The 16,824-nt window shown below is 41.7% G+C and overlaps 1 protein-coding gene across 1 annotated transcript in view; it reads left to right on the forward strand.

Moving 5' to 3' along the window:
• Positions 1-1,332: 1,332 nt before the first annotated feature.
• Positions 1,333-16,824, forward strand: part of TWSG1 (twisted gastrulation BMP signaling modulator 1) — a 58,528-nt gene continuing 43,036 nt past the window's right edge. Inside the window, exons 1-3 of the mRNA XM_075828367.1 lie at positions 1,333-1,470; positions 6,707-6,864; positions 12,821-12,920. Of these exons, the coding sequence (XP_075684482.1) occupies positions 6,742-6,864; positions 12,821-12,920 (223 nt within the window). The 5' untranslated portion in view covers positions 1,333-1,470; positions 6,707-6,741. The remainder of the gene's footprint in view (positions 1,471-6,706; positions 6,865-12,820; positions 12,921-16,824) is intronic.

Genomic DNA, 16,824 nt, shown 5'->3' on the forward strand with positions numbered 1-16,824 from the left:
TAATATATGAGTCTAAGCAATCTTCTGTGGGCTAAGCAGCTCGTAGAGCCACTTACACTGATACATTGAGGGAGTTGTATCAAAACGATTATAAAGGAAAAGTTGGGAAGTTGTCTATGGCAACCAATCAGATGCCACCTCTCAGGGTACTTTCACATGCGCCATTTTCATGAAGTTTTTGAAGCCAATGCCAGGTCTGGATCGCAAAGGGAGGGGAAGGATAAAGGAGAGGTTCTACTTTTTTTTTTTTTTCTTAATTATTATTCCATGCCTGGTTGTGGTTTTAAAAACTGCAATAAAATGGCATGTGTGAAAGCACCATTATGGAAAATGAAAGCAGCAATTTCACTTTTCCTTTGCACTGGTTTTTTTACATCTCCGCCATTTCAGCAAACCCTCAGCTACGAGATGTTTTAGTTTTCATCGTAAACACACACATCACTTTGGGGAGGCTGATATTATTTGGCTGATGCTACAACACAACTTTTGCCGTGTGATTTCTGTTACATTATTCTCAGAACAGGCCACGCATTTCGTGCCACCATATAACCCGCACGCACACGTTGCGCGCAGGTAATTCTGAAGGTAAAATCCGCACATATTAGTGAATTTTTTTATGCATTTTTTAGGTGTGGTTTTACTTTATGAGGCGGGAATATGTGCGGTTTTATGCTGCGGATTTTGGTGCCATTTTTAAAAAATGATCAGATACAATTCTGCGATAGAAACGTGGATGGAGTGCCTTCCGCTACTACTCTATGTAGTCCACACAGCTCTGCACATGGTGGAAAGGACCTGTAATAATCAGTTGTAATTAATAATCACCGCTATCAGAAATGTATTTGTCGTCACAATTTGTGTCCTTACATTAGCGTACGTAAATGAGGTGACGGCTATTTGTAAACAGGAATTGTTTTCTGTGGTCAGCATAAAAATCACTGGTCTGGTGATCAATGTTATAACGAAATCATTCACGTCCTATCCACGAATTGCGACCTATAAACAATATTTCTCCAGTTGTTCGCAGCCGTCATAATAACTGGATCACAACGTCAGATCTTCTCAGACCGGTATTACGGAAACCCGGGCAAACAAAGGGGTCGTTCAAGTTCTGGAGAAAAGTATTTGTTAGTGGAACAAACCACACTAGTCCCTTGTAGTCCACCATATGAAGCAGCTCTGTGGGTTCCAGGGCTTGCTGGGTGCTGTGGAGGTATCTAATAGAAGAATACCAGTCATTTGTCTATGGGGATGGAAAATAGGAGGGAGGTGCTCTGGAAAGTGACTGCAACTTTTTTGTGAGCATATTGGGGGCTGGGATATCCCTGCTCCTCCTTCTCCTTCTTTTCCACACGCCATCAGAGTCTAGGAGGTTACAGAAAGCTGGATAGTTTGATCCTTGTTGAAAGGAGAAGTATAGTGAGACAAACCCTAAGGTGAAGACGGGATCCCATCCCATACAATTTACTGGTAAGAACCTGGGAGGAGGTGGGTTTGGTTGTCATGGAACATGAGAAATTATCCTTTCTTTTTTTCCTTGGGGTGAAATTTAAAACTGCAAGGAAACCCAAGTGTCTAATGACTAATGCCTATTCACTTTCTGTGTCAACAAAAGAAAGAATAAAGGGTTGGATTTTGATAGGAGCATACCTATAGGTGGAGGAGGCCGGAAAGAGATGTATATGCAAACTTCACCTATACCAGAGGACTGATAGGAATGCTATGCTGCAATTACACTGGGCTGTGTTGCTGCTTAACCCATTAAATTCCTGTTCTATTTATTGCATTAGTTGTTGTTACAATTCCTTATGGCCTTGTGTCCTTTATTATATTTAGATGGCTTTATTATGGATTATTATTACTTTGCATTCACTTTTCCTCTAGCGTCCTTAGAACATGTTTCTATATTACACAAGTCTTTAAAACAACACTAATAAAAGAAGTCAGGGAGAGGTGGTATTTGTGTGTGTATACTGGTATATTTTATTTTTTATCACCCTACTTTACTAAATGTTTACATTTTCGCTTTTTTTGTGAAACTATTGAAATCAGGAATGCAAGAGAATTTTATGGGATGTGTCTGTTCATTTGCATGAGTTTACTCTGATTGTAAGGGCAGATTGCATAACCTTTCAGTGGATCCTTTAATGAATCTGGGTCTTCTGGAACAGGTTTATTCAGGATTGTTAACCCCTTAGAAAGCCATGATTGCAAACTTTTTAGTTAAAAAAAAAAAAAAAAAAAAAAAAAGACGCTTGGAATCTAAGTGATGAAATGCACAATTATATTTCAACCAAAGAAGCAGGTGGTCACAAGCAATACAATGAAAGGGTTAAATGGTATGCAAGTTCTTGTATTATACTCCTGTTATTATAGTATCAGGAGGGGCAGGTCCCAATATACTGATCTTTTATATGTTCTCCCTTCTGGACATTAGTTAATTCATGCTATTTATTAGTTTCTCCATGCTTTTTAGGCTAGATTAACACGGACGTTGCGCATCTCGGACGTGAAAAACTGCAGTTTTTCACGTCTGAGGTGCATCCGTGCTCTGCGCGGCGGGATGCGATGTCACGGATCCCCCATAGACTAGAGTCTATGAAGGGATGTGTGAAGCGTGTGAAAATAGGACATGTCCTATTTTCTCACTGACAATTCACACGGTCGCCGTGTGAACGGCCACATTGAATTATATAGGTCCGTGTGACTGCCCGTTTAACATGTTCGTGTGAATAAGGCCTTAAGGTTACATAATCAGAACGAGCCATTGTAAACCATGATATATTTTTGTAGAAGTTTATATATAGATTGAAATGTATTGATTTTGTTTGTAAATCGTGTAAAGCTTCCACCCATCACCAAAGCTACCTGCTGTGAATTTCCTTTTAGGAAGAAGTAGATGAATAGTGTGTAGGAATTTATACACAAACACCCCTAAGCATATAAAAGACAACACAAATTCTAGTTTAGCAATGTGTGTATATAGTATAATGGTATAAAAGTTTAATCCAACATACTGTATGATAGAAAACTCAATAGTATATCCCATCAATTACAGACTATGGGTTTCATGTGTAAAAAGTGTTAGTAGTGAAGATCATCATAACTCTCTTTATAAATGGAAGACATATGTTCATATGACATCGGCAACAAAAACTTTTATGAAGTGTTTGTTACTGAGTGTCAAGTGCTAGAAACCATTTCTCACCATAAATGAGGAGTTTGTTATATAGAGAATGCGTACGACTATTCGCTGCCTTCTATTCCTAACAGTTTTGTGTAGTTGAAATTGTATCAAAATATTTTATGCATAATAACGGACTCCTCTACAAAAAGTTTCAAAGTGCGTTCATTATGTGACCATTATATTTAACGGGCCACAAAACCTAAAGGGCCCAGCTTCTAGAAGGAGCTGATAAAATCGTTCACACGTATGGAAAAGAAAGAGATTCTCGAAACTGGAGATATGTGATCTAAAATAGTCATCAATGGGGACAGACATGTTTCTGGACTCCCTGCCTGTCATCCCATTGAAGGACACCACAGTCGTCTAACACCTTAAAGAGGCTCTGTCACCAGATTTTGCAACCCCTATCTGCTATTGCAGCAGATAGGCGCTGCAATGTAGATCACAGTAACGTTTTTATTTTTAAAAAACGAGCATTTTTGGCCAAGTTATGACCATTTTTGTATTTATGCAAATGAGGCTTGCAAAAGTACAACTGGGCGTGTTGAAAAGTAAAAGTCCAAGTGGGCGTGTATTATGTGCGTACATCGGGGCGTGTTTACTACTTTTACTAGCTGGGCGTTCTGATGAGAAGTATCATCCACGTCTCTTCACAACGCCCAGCTTCTGGCAGTGCAGACACACAGCGTGTTCTCGAGAGATCACGCTGTGACATCACTTCCCCAGGTCCTGCATCGTGTCAGACGAGCGAGGACACATCGGCACCGGAGGCTACAGATGATTCTGCAGCAGCATCGGCGTTTGCAGGTAAATCGATGTAGCTACTTACCTGCAAACGCCGATGCTGCTGCAGAATCAACTGTAGCCTCTGGTGCCGATGTGGCCGACACGATGCAGGACCTGTGAGTGACGACACAGCGTGATCTCTCGAGAACACGGCTGTGTCTGCACTGCCAGAAGCTAGGCGTTATGAAGAGAAGTGGATGATACTTCTCATCAGAACGCCCAGCTAGTAAAAGTAGTAAACACGCACGGATGTACGCACATAATACACGCCCAGTTGGACTTTTACTGTAAACACGCCCAGTTGTAGCTACTTAGAAAGCCTAATTTGCATAAATACAAAAATGGTCATAATTTGGCCAAAAATGCTTGTTTTTAAAAAATAAAAACGTTACTGTAATCTACATTGCAGCGCCTATCTGCTGAAATAGCAGATAGGGGCTGCAAAATCTGGTGACAGAGCCTCTTTAAGGCCACCTGCACACAAGATAAAAATGCTGCCCGGTTTTCTCGCAAAAAATTCCACAGCATTTACGCAAAAGAAATTCACATGGCGCAGATTGAGAATCTGCACAGCAGTTCAATTTTTCACACGTGATTTTGTTAAAATCTCATTCACTTTACTGCCACTTTAATACACTGCGGAATTTCCGCATGCAAAATTCCAGACAGAAAATCTGCAGCATTTCCATCCAGTGTGCAGAAGATTATTCAATGTTTTATCAATCTTCTTTTTGTGTGTTTGGACTAGACAATAATTGTTACATTCACTTAAAAGCAAACCGATGCGTGTAAACAGGCCTGTAGGGAGATCAGATGAACTTTAGGGTTTGTGACCGTTTCGATTGCAGCCATGGTGGCAGTGGTCGAATTATTAAGAATTCAGGCATAAACCAATGGAAAACGTTTGGGGTCTCTAAAAGAGACTCAACATTTTGGGGGGATTTGTCCATCTGTGCATTACACTAACAGAAGACAGTAGAGCTACAGCCTTTTAGGTAAGAGGATTCTTCCCTGAAAATAGAGGCCTAAAACTCACCAAGATAATTAGGTTTTCATCCGTCAGCAAGTGGAATGTTTTCTGGTTATCTTATCTTGGTATGGGGTAAGACCGTACTAATGAAAAGATTTAACATTCTCCTTGTGCCAACTCTGCAAACCAACAGCAGGAACGGAATCTGATCTTATTATCCGATAATGAAACTTAAGTCAAAGATAACTCTGCTTGTTGTACTGCAGACGTACAGCTTTTTATAGTGTTTAGAAGGAAGGACGGATGAGAAAACTACTCAATGGCCCATCACTGTGATTATATCTCATCACGCTCTATATTATCCTTAATCTCCACCAAAAAAAAGAAGCTGCTTTCTTACTCGATAAATAACGAATCACCAATATACTACTTGTGTGGTTGTTTGACTAGTATTGTGGAGAACAGACGTGTTTCTAGGACATTTTTATGGCACTTGCATAACTGCACCTTTTTGTTTTGCTGCTCTTTTATCATGATCTGTTGTTCAAGCTGGCCATACATATTAAATAAAAGTCGGCCAAACTTGCCAATATATAAAAACCAGGGTACAATATAGAAAAGATGACATGATGTAGTTCACATGTTAAATGTTTTAGATCTGTACAAACTAAACCTGTCGTTGGAAACCATTTTCAAAACTATTTGCAATTTTTGGAACAATTTCTTACCTGTGCCTACTCTAAAAGTTATTTTTGTTCTAGAGTCCTCTTACACCCCCTGTCAAGTCAGGAATATCACCTCTGCTGCTCACCACTTGTCATAGACAGACAGACTGCAGAAGGTGAGGGGTATCTTTTCACTGCCTGCCAATAGAAGTCTACAGAGAGGGATGGGGAGCAGACTTAGAGACACAGAAGCTGTCAAAAGAAGTCAATAGAGGTAGGAGCAGAGTGAGAGAGACACACACACACTCCCCATAAAATTCTATTGACGGGGGAAGGGGAGCAGGAGCAGAGGGAGAGACGCACACACACAGACGCACTGCCCATAGAAGTCTGAGAGGGGAGGGAGGAGACATAGGTTGCTGATAAGATTTCTATCTCTCTCCAGTGCTGGATTCTCAGTCTGTACTACTGTATAATTTCCTCCATTCTGCTGCAGCTTCTATATATATATATGTGTGTGTTAGAGATAGAAGTGGAGTATTCTACTCTTCTCTGTGTGCTGTGTATAGAAGACATGATAGCAGCTAGGCGGAGGGGAAAACTGCTAAAGAAATGCAGGAGACCAGTCCTATAATGACAAGAAATGGTGTTATTCCTCATGTACACACAAATGACAGCTGATTCTGGAAAGTCACCTGAAAAGTTGGGCACGGTTTAATGCCTAAAATTGACTAAAACATTTAAGGGTTTATGGAAACATTTAGTCAATTAGGGTTATGCTTCTGCCATATGTGAGGATATCCCATATACTCTTCTCCTGGGATTGGTTGTAACATGCAGTTTATATGAATGGTTATATATTGAATTTTGAGTCAGAGGAACATGATCAGAGACTACTGCAATATCAGACCTGCATGGCTCACAGAATATGATAAAATGGCAAACTCATACATAGAAATCAATTTACCAACTAATGTAAAGCATAACAATGTCAAATAGAATGGCTAGTCCTACTTAAATGTCATTTTCTGTAGTGCTGACATATTTTTGACTGTATTTCGACCTGCGGGTTAACCCATTTGTTCTGTATATTTTCAGCTTTCTGTGGAAAATTTCTGTGTCCTCTATAAAGCATGAAGTCATCTCCCTTTACTATTCCAGCAATAGCCACCGTTCTGTGTCTTATTTGGATTATGCCCATTCAGTGCTGCAATAAAGCTCTCTGCGCGAGTGACGTCAGCAAATGCTTAATACAGGTACCTTTCATTTATTCTATACAGAACGTCTTCCTTTCAATTGCATCATAGCCTTTCTTGTTAATATCGCGCACGCTGGAAAAATCTATAAGATCTAATAGGTTATTTGTGAATTAACTTATAAGAGATGGACTCCAAATGAGGTTGTTGTCTTCTGCTGGACACTCGTGACACCGTTATGCCAGAGCCCGGACCCACCAAAGGATCCTCTAGTGGACCACTATAACTCTGATAATCTAACAACCCAACCATGATATGTTTGCGTGTGACACTGAGATGCATGGGTCTTCGTACCTGTATATATCATTGTGGTCTGGTTGTTCGGAGGGGTGTGCACATCAATGATGACACCACTAACTTGTTGGAGGTGATTGGTTATGATTATATTGTAGTTGTCTACCAATTTCAATCCATATTTTTCAATGCAAACCTTAATTTCTTGTTCAGAATTACTCAATCTTGTGCCAGCTTTGGAGACACCATGTAAATTAAAGGCCCTTTATAGATTTGGATATACCATTATGCTTCTGTTTTTAATGGATAAAAGGGATAAATAATTCGAATGAGACCACTAGTACCTTCCCTTACAAGCGTTTGCTCCACTGGCCTCAAAGGTTAAAATTAAGGCGCATCATAAAAAATTAACAGAACTGGTGCCGAATGCTGGCAATAACTTGTGAAATAACCTAGAGCAAACCGTAGTATGAACAGAGCCTTTAAATCTTTCCGTATTTGTCAAGTAATGTAAATGACAAATTCCCCTGTCTTCATTATTTTGTACTGAATGATTTTTTGAGTTTAGTAGTTTTTTTGTTTTGTGTTTTTTAACATCACTTCAAAACCTTTGAAATAAATTGGATGAAATATTTTCCTCGAATGTTGTATGCTGAGAAGGGATTTTTTTCTGATTTTAAAAACATAGGAAATCTATCCTGGGCAGTCAATATTTTCTTAAGCTGCTGACATACACAAGTTATTGGCCGAACGACAGCTATGTTCCTAAACTCCCCCACTTAGCTGAGCATGCATGGTATGTCAATACGGGGAGTGGGGTAAGCGTCTTTCAGACACATCTGACACCACTTATCCCTGGAGTAAAAACAAAGTCTTGTACGGGTTAAAATCCAACCTGTCTAAACGTTCTCCTTTCCTGAGCAGGAGATGTCTGTAGACAGTCGGGTTGTCACCATACAACATATTGGACCAAATTGACTAATTCATATAAATGTGCCTGATCATCTTTATACATGACGCAGGTTTTGTGGGACACTTTGGCCAGCATCCACTGCATGAAAAGAGTTTTCCCACCATAAACATTATGGCATGTTGATAGGGTAAGCTTGGTGGGAAATCCAACTGCTTTGATCCACTCCAGTCCTCAAAGTAGGGGTGCATGGTCCCCCATTCCTGTTGAAGAAGTGGCTCCACATGTGCTTTCACTACAATGAGTGGGAGATAAGGAAACCACTGAGAAATCCCACTTGGCTGTTTCTTTAGCTCCATTAAACTTTAACGAAGAGTAGCCACCTTTCGTCCTTAACCCATTATATTGTATACAAAACAGTTTGGTGGTTGTTTAATGCTTTCAAGTTCACTTTCCAGTATCTCCCAGTTATCTGACATCACTAATATCCACTTTGCATAAAATCTCCTACTGGTCATAATAAATAGGCCGATGGTGTTATTTGTAGGGCCAAACTCCTAGGAAGATAGATAACCTATATGTTTATGTATACCATACAGCCATTTGTATGGAGAAAATACCACACCGGTTTCTACCAACTTGGAGCCCCTTTGAGGTAGGACCACAATAAGGTTAGCACTCTTGGTTGGATTTTTATGGGTGGTGTTTTTAATTTTTAAGTACACCTAGTTTGAAGATAAAATATGGATCTAGCAAATCGATCATTTTTGTACTAGAATAAAAACAACAAATAAGTCAGAGAGAGATTTCCAGTGCGAAATCAGAGTGTAAGGATAGAATGCAACGCTATGACATTAACCATTGACTAATAGCCACAGGCAAGTTATCCTGCTGCAGAGAAAGTGAGGAGCGTGCTGCCATTTTTACAGCTGTCTGGAGTACGGAGCTGTACAGACACACTGGTGCCTGCACCCGGCCTAGGAATGGAAAAACGCCCAGTGTTCTGCTCACTACACCTTTAAGAGCAGACTTCAATACCACATCTAAAAGAGATCTCGGCTGCATTGTAATTTTGCAGTTGTAGATAACATTTTTTTGTAAACTAGATTGTGAGCTGTTGTGACTTGTTTCATTTCACTGCTGTTTTACTTAGCTCTCCAAATGAACTCCTTCTATTCTCTGCCTAACATCATAATATTCATTATTATGCATGTCTCACCAAGACAAGACCTTCTCTAAATAAGTCACCACAGCAATCAGTATATCCTCACGGATCTAGCATCTGGAGGCCACCACAATCGGTAGATATTACCAGGGGAAGTTTTTGTTTGCCCGTATATTTCTTCTGCCATGGCTGAGGCTACTGATTGGATATGTTGACACGGTCAGGATTTGCTCGAATCTCTCAAACTGTAAATTTCTGCTGCGGATTTGCATGTGGCTTTTCAGCATGGAGCCCACATGAATAATGAGCATGCTGCAGATGATAAAATCTGCGGCGTGGCCATTATTCTACACAGACTTTTACGGAAAAAAAACCAAAACATTCACCTGCATTGCCAGCGGACAGCGTGTCCACAATACACATTCAATTTAACATTATACATGTATAAAAAAAAAAAAAATAGTGTAGGAGATTTGGAGTTCCAAGAAAATACACAATTACTCATTTACTTTCTGGCCCTAGTAAATTGCCCTAGTAAATTGCGCTAGTAAATTGCGTGTTAGGCATGTCGTCGTGTTTTCCTGTATGGTATATACTGCTATCCTGGTGGAAAGGGGGCAGCATACTTGGCCTTTTCCTTATCTCCCACAGAATATAATGGATATAAGTATCCACCCATGCACAGCTACCTCTTATCAAGGAATGTGGAACAGGGAACTCCTGTTCTCAGGACTGGTGGGGGTCCCAGTGTGCAGACTTTCACAAATCAGACATTTATAGCATATTCAATCAATATCGAAAAGGACCTTAGTATGTTACATGATGGTTCTCTGTGAGTGTGTGATATTGTCTGCAGTTTTACAGCTTGTTACGGAAACATTAAATATGTTTGGTGATATTTATTAAAATGTATTAACGCATATTCTATATGGCTCCACCAGTCAGTGAGATGCAACTCTCTTACAGTCAAAAGTCATTATACACTGCACCTATTTACAGCTGAGTGTGAAGTAAAACGTTCAGGCTATGGCCTTTGTCAGGATGTAGTGTCGCTACGTGCTGACTGATTCTGCCATGTAGACGACCAGGCCTTCTCCAGCGGAGTGACGAAGTGGTGCGGTGACATTATCATGCCATCTGCATTACAAGAAAAGCGCCGAATGGTGGGCAAGCGAACTGATGAGATTAATTGAGTCCAATTGTATGTGAGGGTCTTCTGAGCCAGCAGGGACTGCCGGGGGGGGGCCCCCCTGGGCAGGGGATAGGGATACTGGGGCCAGGAGCAGGAGCTCAAAGAGCTCTAATTGATAATCCAGCCGTGGTCACGGGGGGTTCCGAGCAACTGGAGCTCCCCCTTCACGTGCGCTCCTGCAGACGAAGGCTAACGTTAGAGCAGCTACACGGTAGCAAAAAAAATGCATGTGAAAATGATTTTTGCATTGAGATTTTTAACTATTCCTTCAGGTGAACAGTCATGAAGCCTCAGCTTTGAAAGGTGTATTTCCACATAAGAATATTATGGTAGATTGCTAGGTTATGCCATAACTTGGTGGGGGTTGGACCTCCCTGTTTCCTCAAATAAATGGACACATGTCCCTTCATCAGCCCCCTGTGGCCCCTTTCATTACAATCCCCAGAATTGGGCTGTGTTGAAGATCCCTCTACAGTGGGAGGATGAGAGCTCCACTGTGCAGGAAAAAAAATCCATGATGGAGTTGCAGGGCTTAAAGAGGCTCTGTCACCAGATTTTGCAACCCCTATCTGCTATTGCAGCAGATCGGCGCTGCAATGTAGATAACAGTAACGTTTTGTTTTTTTTCAAAAACGAGCATTTTTGGCCAAGTTATGACCATTTTTATATTTATGCAAATGACCCTTTCTTATGTACAACTGGGCGTGTTTAACGTTATATCCAAGTGGGTGTGTATTGTGTTCGTTACATCTGGGCGTTTTTACTTGTTTTACTAGCTGGGCGTTGTGAATAGAAGTGTATGATGCTGACGAATCAGCATCATCCACTTCTCTTCGTTACCACCCAGCTTCTGGCAGTTCACAGACGCACAGCGTGTCCTCGCTCATCCGACGCGATGAAGTTCCTGTGGGAGGAAGTGAGTGACGTCACAGCGTGATCTCGCGAGGACACGCTGTGTCTGTGCACTGGCAGAAGCTGGGCATTGTGAATAGAAGTGGATGATACTGATTTGTCAGCATCATACACTTCTATTCACAATGCCCAGCTAGTAAAACAAGTAAACACATCCAGATGTACACACACAATACACTCCCACTTGGACATAACTTTAAACACGCCCAGTTGTACTTCAGAAAGGCTCATTTGCATAAATATAAAAATGGTCATAACTTGGCCAAAAATGCTCGTTTTTGAAAAAAACCAAAACGTTACTGTTATCTACATTGCAGCGCCGATCTGTAGCAATAGGAGATAGGGGTTTGAAAATCTGGTGACAGAGCCTCTATAACTAGTGCTGCCGCCCCTTCATTCTGGGGGTTGTGGGGGTCCCCACAGTCAGACCCCCACCGATTAGGAAGTGAGGGCATATCCTCGCTGTACGCTTTCACTTCTAATAGTGGTAAAACTCCTTTAATGTTCTCATTTAATTAGCTATTATACATGATTATACCACTCTACCGTACACCCAAGCCTATAGATCCCTCTAATTGTTGACAATTTACCCTTTATTGGGCCTGGCCAAGCAAAGTCAAACATCTGTTATTGGGGCAATCGAGCCTAAAATCTTTTGGTGGAAAGATGGTTTGACTGACAGTTATTTCATTTTTATGATTGTCTTTAGTCTCTGCATTCTATAAGGGCCCTTTTACACTGGCCAATTATCGGGCAAACGAGCGTTCATAGAACGCTCGTTGCCAATAATTGCCCTGTGTAAACAGGGCAACGATCAGCCGATGAGCAAGCAAACGCTCGATCATCTGCTGGTCATATTGTTTTAAACAAGTAAAATATTATCGTTGTCGGCAGCACATTTCCGCACATTTCCCGCTGCCGACATAACGTATGTGGACGAACGATCCGAGTAACAACCGCTCGTCCCCATCCATAGCTCCGTGTGACAGGAGTAAATGAGCAACGATGTCTCGTTGATCAGCGCTCCCTGCACCGGCCAATTATTGGCCGGTGTAAAAGGGCCTATAGGATAAAGACACATTGTGCACTGTAAAGAAGTGTGCATTTAACCGTCTGTAACATTGTGCTACGTCCCTTGCCTAATGGGGCAGCATGTACAAGGTAAATCTGGTAACTTTACTCTAAATGCTCTTGGAATACAATTAAGAAGTTGTGGTGTAAACAGAAGCTTAATGACTTCCTTTTGTGTGACCCCTCCAGACGTTTGTTCTACTCTAGACCAGAAGTCTCCGCATTATAAAGCGTGGCTGTAGCATTTCTCCTGCTGGGAGTAATAATGAGCACTATGACAATTTCAATGAGTTTTGTCTGTCTTGATTTTTATCACACTTGCAAGTACAGCTACTGCTTTATACATGCAGAGGATCATTATCAAGCCATTACAGATAGTAATTTCCAGATGTCATTGGTTTTTATTGTGATTTTTATTTTTTCTTGATTATTTCTATTTTATCTTTCTTTTTTTTTGTCCACTATTTAACAGGAGCTCTGCCAGTGTCGACCTACAGATGGAAACTGTTCATGTTGTAAGGAATGTATGCTGTGTCTGGGCACACTCTGGGATGAGTGTTGTGACTGTGTTGGTAAGTCTGTGCTGCAACTTTCTATCCTCTAATATCGGTCACGACAACTACTTGACCACAAGACTCCAGTAAGGCTGGATTCACACGAACGTGGCGTTTTTGCGGACGCAAAAACGCGGCATTTTGCGCGAGCAAAAACCACTTGACAGCTCCGTGTGTCATCAGTGTATGATGCGCGGCTGCGTGATTTTTGCGCAGCCGCCATCATAGAGATGAGGCTAGTCGACGTCAGTCACTGTCCAGGGTGCTGAAAGAGTTAACTGATCGGCAGTAACTCTTTCAGCACCCTCAACAGTGAATTCCGATCACAATATCGAGCAACCTGTTAAAAAAAAAAAAGACGTTCGTACTTACCGAGAACTTCCCTCCCGGCCGCTGCCTTGGTGACGCGTCCTTGGTGACGCGCCTCTCTTGACATCTGGCCCCACCTCCCTGGATGACGCGGCAGTCCATGTGACCGCTGCAGCCTGTGCTTGGCCTGTGATTGGCTGGAGCTGTCACTTGGACTGAATTGTCATCCCGGGAGGTCAGACTGGAGGAAGAAGCCGGGAGTTATCGGTAAGTCAGAACTTCGTTTTTTTTACACGTTCATGTATATTGGGATCGGAAGTCACTGTCCAGGGTGCTGAAACAGTTTAACTCTTTGCGCACCCTGGACAGTGACTATCTCCTGACGTCGCGTACCGGAATTTTTTTTGCCGGGTTCGGCCAAAACGAGTTCGGCCGAACCCGGTGAAGTTCGGTTCGGTTGTCCAGGTTCGCTCATCTCAAAGACACTCCGTTTGGATGTTTGTAAACAGAAAAGCACGTGGTACTTTTCTTTTTACATTCATCCTTTTGACAGCTCTTGCGCGAATCACGCAGTTCGCACGGAAGTGCTTCCGTGCGGCATGCGTGGTTTTCACGCACCCATTGACTTCAATGGGTACGTGATGCGCGAAAAACGCCGAAAGAACGGACATGTCGTGACTTTTTTTCAGCGGACTCACGCTGAGTAAAAATCACGCACATGTCCGCACGGCCCCATAGACTAATATAGGTCCGTGCAACGCGCGTGCAAATCACGCGCGTTGCACGGACGTTTTTCCCGTTCGTCTGAATAAAGCCTAACAATGTGCAAGTTTCACATGATTTCATGATTTGTGCAACCTTTCAATATTAACTATTTACTTCTAATGGAATAAAAATGTCAACTGTCGCTGTAACGTGTACCTGTCACCGATTTTTATTTTTTTATTTATTTATTTATAAATTATTTTTTTTGGAGGTGTAATCCGTATTCGTTTTAAGTATTTCGTTTTCATATACTTTGCTGGGCGTTCAGTTAAATTAACCATCTCTGCACCAATTTTCACTTTGAAGTGAATGAGTCTAAGGCTACATTCACACGAGTGTGACAGATTTACGTGCGTAAAAACGTGCATAAATCTGCGTTGCGTTTTGCATCAGTGTGTTTTGCGTGTGTTACTCACTTGCAAGCACTTCCTTTTTTTTTTCTTCAATGTAATTGATGCATGAAACGTCCGTGTGCTGTCCGTGGTTTTTACGCACCCATTGACTTCAATGGGCGACTAGGTGCGTGAAAACGCACCAATATAGGACATGCGGTGAGTTTCACGCAACGGACACGCGCTGGGGGAAAAACAACGCATGTGTGAATAGCCCCATTGAAATCAATGGGTCCGTGTGCTGTGCGTTGTTTCAATGCTGCTGTTTTACTGTTGTATTGTTTCACGCTCGTCTGAATGAGCCCTCGAGTGTCTGCATTTATCTGAATGTGTCTAAGGTCCCTTTTACACGGGCCAATAATCGGGCAAATGAGCGTTCATATGAACGCTCAATCCCGATCATTTCCCTGTGTAAAAAGGTCAACAATCAGCTGATGAGCGTGAAATAATATCGTTGTCGGCAGCATATCTCGCTTTTGTATACAGGGGGAAGTGCTACCAACATGATGGAAATGTATGAGGACGAGCGATCGTAGTAACAATCACTCATCCCCATACATTACTGATCATAGCTTCTTGTGAAAGGAGCAATGGAGTGCCGATCAACGAGCTGTCTCGTTGATCGGTGCTCGTTTTACACGGCCCATGTCGGGCCATGTTAGAGGACCCTAAGAGATGTAGCTGCAGTGACCAATCCGGTGCAAGAGTGTATGTCAGGTGACATGATCGAACTATCGGCTACTACATCCTGTATTCGCACGTGACTTATTTGTTACAGGAATATCTGCAACTGTCCCATAGATCTAAATGGGGCTTGCAGAAATTCTTGCGCCTTTTGCATAAACAACCTGATTCAGATGTATGCAAAGGCTTTTCAGTTGCAGACACTTCTGTAATAAATCTACCGTTTGTGAATGTACCCTAAGAAGTCTAGACAACTCATGAATATTCATGAACTGTCATTTTATTAAGATACATTTTAGGTCCGCTGCAGTGTTCTAAAATGCAAGAAGAAATACTGGAAGAAAATCGCGTAGAGCGGAATATATTTATCTAATGAGTCTGAGTGGTCCAGAGACTTAGGATATGTTCACACGTAGTGACCAAAAACGTCTGAAAATACGGGGCTGTTTTCAGGCGAAAACAGCTCCTGATTTTCATACGTTTTTGTAGCTACTTCCTTTTTTCGCTGCGTTTTTTACGGCCGTGTTTGGAACTGTTTTTCAATGGTGTCAATGAAAAACGCCTCCAAAAACGTCCCAAGAAGTGTCCTGCACGTCTTTTGACGAGCCGTCATTTTACGCGCCGTATTTCGGCAGATGTTTGTAGGCGTAATGGAGCAGTTTTTTCAGGCGTAATTCGAGGCGTAAAACGGCCGAATTACGTCTGAAAACAGTGCGTGTGAACATACCCTCAGAGAATAACATTTTAATGGCAGGCGATTTTTAAGCCAGCTTCACATGACCATAATATGGCTGCATTTTATAATTTTTATTACATTTGTAACACCAGATCCCATCTCATTGTTTCACCACAACTGCAGGGGGTCCAGGTCTTGTGGTCGTAATATAGATTTTAAAATGCAGCCATATTACAGCCACGTGAAACTGGCCTTAGTATGAGCCAGTGTTGTAGTTGCATTAAATCAGACATATTGCCACTATGCGTTCAGTGCCGCCTGTTTGAAGTACCGGTAGTTGAACAGCAGTGTAGATGTAGAGCTGTTATTTTAAAATAACCGCACAAAATTGGCGGGATCCACCAACAAAAAATCGAATGTCTCTGTGCAGCTTACGTCAACCAATTTACATCACATACAGCTATACATTTTCTGCCCATTGAACCAGGGTCCCATCTGTCACAATTCTCATCTTGATGGTTGGAATGCTCATTATCCGTCTTATCAACCACATTTGTTTGATTTGTTTAGGCCATAAGGTTAAAGGGGTTTTCCGACATGGTATTTTTAATTTAATAAATCTTTACATCTGTTAGTTCTGTTAAACCTATGCTCCCCACCTGTTTATGTGTCTAATTTTCTTCGTTATACGCTCCCCGAGGTTCTTCTCCCGTTTGTTTACATCGCAAGTTTGTTGTGACTGGCCGTTTCCTGTACAGAATAAAGACCACAAATCCCATGATTCAAAGCGCCGACTGAAAATAGAGCATGCGTATTGGACACGGAGTGTGAATCAACCACGCATGCTCTGAATAGGAGGATTAGTACATCGTACAACTCCTAACTACAGTGTCCAGTTACGTCATTTATGACGTGACCGTACACTCAGACAACAGGAAAACGTAAGTTAGAGCTCATGGACGGGGCTGAGGAGGAAGTTTGGATTTCAGGTTAGCGAGTGGTCACGTGACAGAAGATGCGATACGCCGCTAGGGACATCGGATCAAACGGAAGTATATTCCAAAAAGATTTGTTTGCCATTGGTTAATTTAACTGG

This window comes from Rhinoderma darwinii, chromosome 5, assembly GCF_050947455.1.
Source record: "Rhinoderma darwinii isolate aRhiDar2 chromosome 5, aRhiDar2.hap1, whole genome shotgun sequence".
NCBI classification, from domain to species: domain Eukaryota; kingdom Metazoa; phylum Chordata; class Amphibia; order Anura; family Rhinodermatidae; genus Rhinoderma; species Rhinoderma darwinii.